The 7,373-nt window shown below is 49.2% G+C and overlaps 1 protein-coding gene across 1 annotated transcript in view; it reads right to left on the minus strand.

The window, feature by feature from the left end:
• Positions 1–816: 816 nt before the first annotated feature.
• The window catches only part of pcdh15a (protocadherin-related 15a), a 175,293-nt gene continuing 168,736 nt past the window's right edge, over positions 817–7,373 (minus strand). Inside the window, exons 34-40 of the mRNA XM_076286445.1 lie at positions 7,328–7,352; positions 6,636–6,671; positions 6,418–6,449; positions 3,762–3,864; positions 2,470–2,586; positions 1,897–2,400; positions 817–1,785 (exon numbers count right to left, since the gene is read on the minus strand). Coding sequence (XP_076142560.1) covers positions 817–1,785; positions 1,897–2,400; positions 2,470–2,586; positions 3,762–3,864; positions 6,418–6,449; positions 6,636–6,671; positions 7,328–7,352 — 1,786 coding nt within the window. The remainder of the gene's footprint in view (positions 1,786–1,896; positions 2,401–2,469; positions 2,587–3,761; positions 3,865–6,417; positions 6,450–6,635; positions 6,672–7,327; positions 7,353–7,373) is intronic.

Raw genomic sequence — 7,373 nt, forward strand, 5'->3', positions numbered from 1 at the left:
GGTTGATGCGTAGGACGTCGGGAGCGCTGTCATCTCCCGTGGAGCTGGTAGTCTCGCTGCCCACTACCAGCTTCACGCGCTTCCTCTGTCCATGCTAGAACAGGAGAAAACACAAGCAAACAGATGAGCGTCACAACTGAATGCAGAGTTCAGCAAAGACATCAGTCTACTTGGAGGAAAAGACCGAAGACGGAAGAATTTTAGAGAATGAGTTTCAGGAAAATGTACACATGGTGAACACACACAGTATCAAAACTGAATGCAGAGTTTATCAAAGACATTATAGTCTACTTGAAGAAAAAGACCAAAGACAGAAGAAGAATTTTTGAAAATGAGTTTCAGGAAAATGTACACACAGAAGTAAGAAAAATGAACACACATGGTAAACACCCACAGCCCTCACAGTGAGGAACTAATTTTAAAACTTCATGCCATGAGATCAGTAGGTAGGAATTCACAGGCTCACACTTCAGAGAGCTTTTGCTATTCACTGGTAGAAATACTGAGCTAATCAGCACTCCCACAGCAAGGGAGCGAGTAGAGGCTGGAGATGAGAACATGTCCCAGCCTCAGAAAACCAAAAGATTTAAGCACAGAATCTACTCTTCTTTAGAGCTGGAAGAGGGAAAATCAGACAGCTGGCCACACCAGAGAAGTTGAAGTAAAAAAGTTTCTGTCTTGCAAAGATTAATAAGGATAGAGGAGAAATGGTCAAACCAGAAGCCGAATGAGTCAAACAAAACCAAACCACTCCAATCCACTTCAAACCACATCTTAGTCTTATTGCCAACCTCCGAGCTCGAGCTTTTCTGATCATCAAAAGGCAGTGGAGAGGGCATCCTCGTCCACTTCTGTGATGGGCGACAGCCCTCCAAAGCCCTCTTCCGAGCTGAACTCGCCCATGCTCGTGGCGTAGGGGCTTCCCCCGGGCGAATACACACTTTCCCGTGACACGCTACTGTCGCTGAGCTCGTCCGCTGACTCCATACTCTCCTCAGCCTCTGTCCCTTCCTCCTCGTCTTCCTCCTCCACCTCCTCCTCCTCCTCCTCCTCCTCCTCCTCTTCCTCCTCTTCCTCCTCCACGCTCCCTTCATCAATGGCCTCCTGGGCGGATTTGCGTGAGCGCCGACTGGTCAAGCTGCCCTCGCTGATGGCAGAGCTGGCGTCAGAGCCCATGTCCTCGGTGTCCTCGGTGGCGTCCGCGTCGGACGCGTTCTCCACGGAGCTGCCCGCCGTGCCCGTCCCGCTCTCGGCCTCGCTGCCCGAGGCCCTTTTCCTGCTGCTGCCACTGGCGGCCGTCGCGCTGGACCTCACGGAGGAGCGGGCGGACGAGGCCTGGGAGGCGTCTTTGCTGCCCTCTGTGACGCTAATGCTCTCTGCAGCACTGCCACTGGTACTGCCCCTCTTTGCCTCGCTGGCACTGCCACTGGGCGCAGAAGCACTTTCCGTAGCACTGGCACCGGCGCTGCCACTGCCCGAGGGGGTCCCGGACACCGTGCTCTTCTCTTCATCGTCATCCTCGGCCTCTTCCTCGTCTTCTTCCTCCTCTGAGCCCTTCTCCGTGCCGGACTCATCCTCTGATCCGGACTCTTTCTCCGTGCCAGATTCCTTTTCGCTTCCCGACTCCTTCTCCGAGGCCGTCTCAGATCCCGATTCCTTCTCCGATCCGGACTCTTTTTCTGACCCCGACTCTTTCTCTGACCCCGAATCTTTCTCCGACCCCGACTCTTTCTCCGACCCTGACTCTTTCTCCGACCCCGAATCTTTCTCCGACCCCGAATCTTTCTCCGACCCCGAATCTTTCTCCGATCCTGACTCTTTCTCCGAGCCGGACTCTTTCTCCGAGCCGGACTCCTTCTCTGACCCAGATGCCTTCTTGGACCCGGACTCTGTGACCGATTCCGTCTCTGACTTGCTCTCCTCGTCCGAGTCCCCTGGTTCTTCCGGCTCGGACTCCGAGTCCACTGTGCTCTCCAGGGCATCGTCTCGGTCCAGATCCACCTTGAGGTAATCCTTATCTTCAGACGATGCTGCCACACTGCTCTTTTCCGACGCCTCCTCGTCTTCCTCGTCTTCCTCATCTGACCCCCTCCTCTTCTTCTTCTTCTCCTTCTTCTTGCGGGCCTCCACTTCGGAGCCGCTCCCGCTGGGCTCTGCCTCGCTCACGCTGATGGACACTTTGGACCTCCCCTCCTCGTCCTCCTCTTCCTCGCTGCGGCTCATGCTGCTCTTGCGAGTCCGCGCCGACGTCAGCCTGGCGTACTCCTTGCCGAAAATGCCGAAGACTTTGGCCTTCTTCCACGGGGATTTGCCGGGCGCCTTCACCTTCTTACCGACAGCGAGGAGCTTGCTGAGCTTCATGACCGACTTCAGCCTCTTGGCGGCCTTGGAGGGTTCCCCCTCGGCCCCAGCATCGGCCGGTGCCACATCAGCATCGGCCGGCACCACATCAGCATCGGCCGGCGACACATCAGCCTCGGCGGGCTCCTCTTCCTCGGGCTCCTCTTCCTCGGGCTCCTCTTCCTCCTCCGGTGGAGCATCCTGGAAGCCCACCCGTCGGCCTCTGCCCATCCCTCTGCCCTGACCCTGTGTGTGGCAGTTACATCATTTTCTTTCACAACTGCATTCTGGGATATAGCATAGGACACTGTAATTCTAAAGTGTGTTATTTTGCAGTAACATGAACTGGTCTGATTGTCATTCCACCATCTATAACTATACTAACTGATCAATTTGTCTTAGCATGCATCTGAGATGTACATGACTATTATCATCTTACAAAACATCAATATCTTTCCTCTGTTGTGACACATTGACACTGCCTGCAGCCTCAGGGATATGTATGGCTCTTTTGAAGACTCTTAAACTCTTTGTTGTGAGCAAGGTGAGGACACCCAACACAAGCTTTGTGCCTGCACCTCCGATTTTGTATTTATATACCGCTAACGCTTAACAACTTGAAAACAAATCAACTAAACCAACTACTAAATTGGAAAAAAGCTATTTAATTCATTAATCAATATCTATCCAATACTGTAATGTTAGAGGTAACGGTTTTACTATTTTCAAATAAAGTAATGTACCAAGAGACACAAAACTGCTGCTGTTCTTTGGTTTGGTGCTACAAGTAAAATGTCAAGTGCTTATTTAACCTCCTGAAAATAGCCTCCTGTCATAAATAACTCTCCTGCTATCAAGTAATGAAGCGATGCTCTCTAAAGCCATGCCATCACCTCTAAGGGCATCCCATCCCAGTCCCAGGGCGACACCACAAGGCTCATATGGTTCTCAAAGTGTGACAGGCATAAAGTAAACAACCCTGACACTGCTTGTGTGAAACTGATATCAGAGTTCCTACAGTAGGGTCATATGTCAATCAACTTTATGGGGACCATTACCAATGGATTTAGGCAGACTATACTAAATGACTGATGCCTTTCTGACTGTCAAGACAGTCACTTTTTAATCCTGTGCTTCAGGTCTTGAGTCCTGAAATAAATGTCTAAGAGCATCTGTGTTTGCATCAGAATCTATCAGCACACTGCATTGAAAATATTACTATTAGTATATTTTTGGGGGCTTTTTTACTTTAGCTCGACAGGACAGTGAAGGTCAACAAGAAGCGAGTGGGGGGAGAGAGATGGGGTGGGGAAACGACCGCAGGTCGGGTTCGGACCTGGATCCCTGTGGGCACTTGCGCCACAGCACCCTCCCCCTGCACTGGTCTTTTAATGTAAGTTTTAACGGTGCTGTGGCATTACCTCGTCGTAACCATCATCCTCCATGATGACCTCTCCGTACTCGTCGTACATGCCCCCTGGAGGAAGGAGCTTTCTGCGGCTACCGTACCGTGGGATGCCATAGCTGGAACGGACAGAGAGGTCAATACAAACACATATTTATGGACTGCTCTCAGTGGATGAAGAGTCTGCCACCACCAAAACAAACAGGCAAACAAAAAAGCAAGCAAATAAACAAACAATGAAATAAACAAACAGTCAAATAAATAAATAAATAAACACAGACTTTAAACCTCTAAGGGGATTTTAGTCACACAGAGGAAAATATGTCAAATTGCTTATGCTGTTGGTTGGGGACAACATCCAAGCCTAATTAGCAATGCACAACAAATTAGTGTGAATTTTATTGGGTGACTATCTGTTGTTAATGACTGATTTAATTATTATTTTACTTTTAACTGATGCTAACAAACAGCATCATTAACACAACATGGTGCTTCCTGCAGTACGCCCCTACAGTGAATTTAACATGAGGATAATTCCCCCGGGCACTAGGTCACTACTGTGTTTGTGTTAAGACCGTGTGTGTGTCCCAATCATGGGCGACATGTATACTCCACCTCGGATCAAACACAGCATCATTAGCGCACGTTAAGAACCTGTCCTGTTGCCCCAGGAGATTATACGTCTGTGTGAGCTTCTCTGGCGTAACAGTAGGGAGCCGATTAAGAGCTTCTTAGCTGCTACCATTAGCAAATGCTAACGCTGCAGGGGCCTGCACTGCAAATAGATTAGCACCACTGTCCACAGGCCCCTTGACAGATCCCATAGCAAGCCCGCTAACATCCTTAAATAGCACCACACACACACACGCTCTACTGGATTCTAATTTAGCACGCGGCTGCACGCAGCTGCTATTAGAAAAACATAACACAGTGCTCTCACAATGTAGAGAAATTCATGGGTGAGTATCTGTTTGGTTATGCTGTCTAAGGCCCTGATTGATCCTGGATTAAGGCAGGGAAGGGCGGGGCAGCCGGGGAGAGGCAGACAGGCAGGAACAAACAACCCGGGTGATTAACCCGCTTATGGCTCACTCGTTTCCATTAAATCAACGGCACGACGCACACATGCATCAGCGGTGGGCGGAACATGTATCTGCTCCGTGGCAGTTTAGGTGGTATGCGGATAATTACCTTTGAGGGGATAATGGGGGATAATTACTACTGGGGATGAGAAAGAACAGGGGAGACAGAGAAGAACGGAGAGAGAGAGAGAGAGAGAATGGCTGATGTTCATCCCTTCAGACTGTAATATGTAAGATGTTGTAACTGATACAACAGGAAGGGGATTCATGTTCTTCTCATGCGACACCAAACAATGAGCCATGTCTCTCTGTCCCCGGAGGCCGACAGGCCGTCATCACCACCTTCCACAGCTACGTCTCATGGACCCACCTGGCTGACAAATGTAGGGCTAGCACTTCCTCAAGGATCATCTTTAGAACCTCTCTCTAGGGGGCAGCAAACACACACACACACACACACACACACACATGTGCGCACACAAACACATGTGTGCTCCACAGTTGAGCACACTACATCCTGCTAGCATCTGTTCCATCCTAACCTTGCCATCCAGATTTTCTATACACCATATGGGCTGTGCTTACAACAACAGCCTGTTCACACAAACTAATCCCTCCTCCTTCCCCCTGTCTCTCATTCTCTCTCTCTCTCTTCCTCTCCCTCTCTCCATCCTAACACACTTTCTCCCTCCTTCTTTCATTCTCTCTCCATGTCTCATGCTCCCTCTCTCCATCTCTGATTCCGTTTCTCCTTCCCTCTTTCTCTTTAGCATTTACATTTATTCATTTAGCAGATGCTTTTTCCAAAGCGACTTACATATGTCGATTATATTACAAGAACATTGTTACATTGTCCCCGGAGAAAATCAGGGTTAAGTGCCTTGCTCAAGGGCACAACGGTGGAAGCCAGGGAATTGAACCCACAGCTTTTCTGGCTACTGCATGCTAGCCCAGCTCCTTAACTACTACCTACACCGTGACCGCCCCCACTTCCTCCTTCGCTCACTCTTCTATTTCTGTTCCCTCTTGGGCTTCATTTGCAGCACAGCATTCAATGGCTATGCCTCCGCTCATTTCAGGAGGGATAAACACTAATAGATGAGAAATTAGCAAGGGATGAAGGCATAAAGACATTGACAGAAAGAGAGAAGGAGAGATGGTGTGAGCGTGTGTGTGCGTGTGTGTGTGTGTGTGTGTGCGTGTGTGTGTGTGTGTGTGTGTGTTTGGAATGGTCCTAACTAATGTGCAAACCTAATACGTTGGGCACAATTGATTAGTTCCTTGAGTTTTCCTTGGTTGGTTCCCGGAGGAGGCTTTGAAAAGTGGTGGAATCCTTTTGAAGCGGCTTACAGCTAATAACTTCATTTAATCTCTCACTTAGTATGCCATGCTTCTATTAGCCAGCATGATGAGAAGTGGACAGGTCTGCCAGTGGCAATGTGGCCATTTAAGAAGCCAACACACACAAATGGATATGCACACACACACACACACATGCACACACTTAAGCCACACAGGTGTGTGACTAATTGCACACAGGGAAGTGTGCACACACACACACACACACACAAACACATCCTTTTTTCTTACCCTTGGTCATAGCCATAGTCCATCGGCAGAGCCTGTATAAACAAAAACAGCAAAAAAACAAAAACAAAAAAAGAACTGTGATCATCCAAAACCAAACCACCACAGCAAAGTAGCCAGAGTGCTGAGTGTTAGCTTGTTAGCTTCAGACTGCTACAGACTGCAAGGTCTCATCACAGGAATGATGGTGAGAAGGAAGGAAAGCTGTAGGAAGGCTCTACCTCAGGTCTAAGCAGAGAGGGCTGCAACAGCTGCTGCTGTTGGGAGAAAGGACACACACAGGAGGAGAGGAAAGGAGAGAGGGAGAGAGAGAGAGAGAGAGAGAAAGAAAGCAAGAAGTTAGAGAGGCGAGGGACAATAAACGTCAGAAGATGAAAAGGAGAACTGAGGGCAAAGCAAAGAGGGACCTTTATAACAAGTGGAGATTAACAAAGTGGACACAGCGGACGAGGACCGCTCACAGCACAGAACCGAGACGGAAAGAATGGATGGGCTGAGAACGGGCTCTGGCGAGTCAGCAGCAAATAGAACAATTTCTTTACTCTCCGCGGAACCCACTTCTCCTCACTCATCCACATCAAATGAAATAGAGTGACATGAGCAAAAAAAAAGAAGAAAAATCACTTATACTAACATGCCATGTGGGGAAAGCGAAGATAAGGAATATAAAACATGGTGCACTTAAAGCATCTGATATCTCTCCTGTCAGGTGCGTTGGAGAGGAGGAAAGCATCTCCTATCAATCTCCTCCACATCCCGGGCAGGCACGCTCCCCCTAACCCCCACCCCCTCCAGCACTTATCGACAGATAAGGGATGAGAAGCAGCCCACTTTCCAGCCGTTAAGCGTGCCATGATGGAGGGAATAAAGCAAGCAGACGGAGAGAGTGAAAAGATAAATAGTCATAACGCACCTCTCTGCCGTACCCTCCACGCCGCCTGCAAAAGAAGAGAGAGGGG

This window comes from Alosa pseudoharengus, unplaced genomic scaffold (assembly GCF_046254945.1).
Source record: "Alosa pseudoharengus isolate Yale_2024_CS ecotype anadromous, Long Island Sound unplaced genomic scaffold, YU_APseudo_1.1 YU_APseudo_1.1_scf_15, whole genome shotgun sequence".
In the NCBI taxonomy this organism is placed as follows: domain Eukaryota; kingdom Metazoa; phylum Chordata; class Actinopteri; order Clupeiformes; family Clupeidae; genus Alosa; species Alosa pseudoharengus.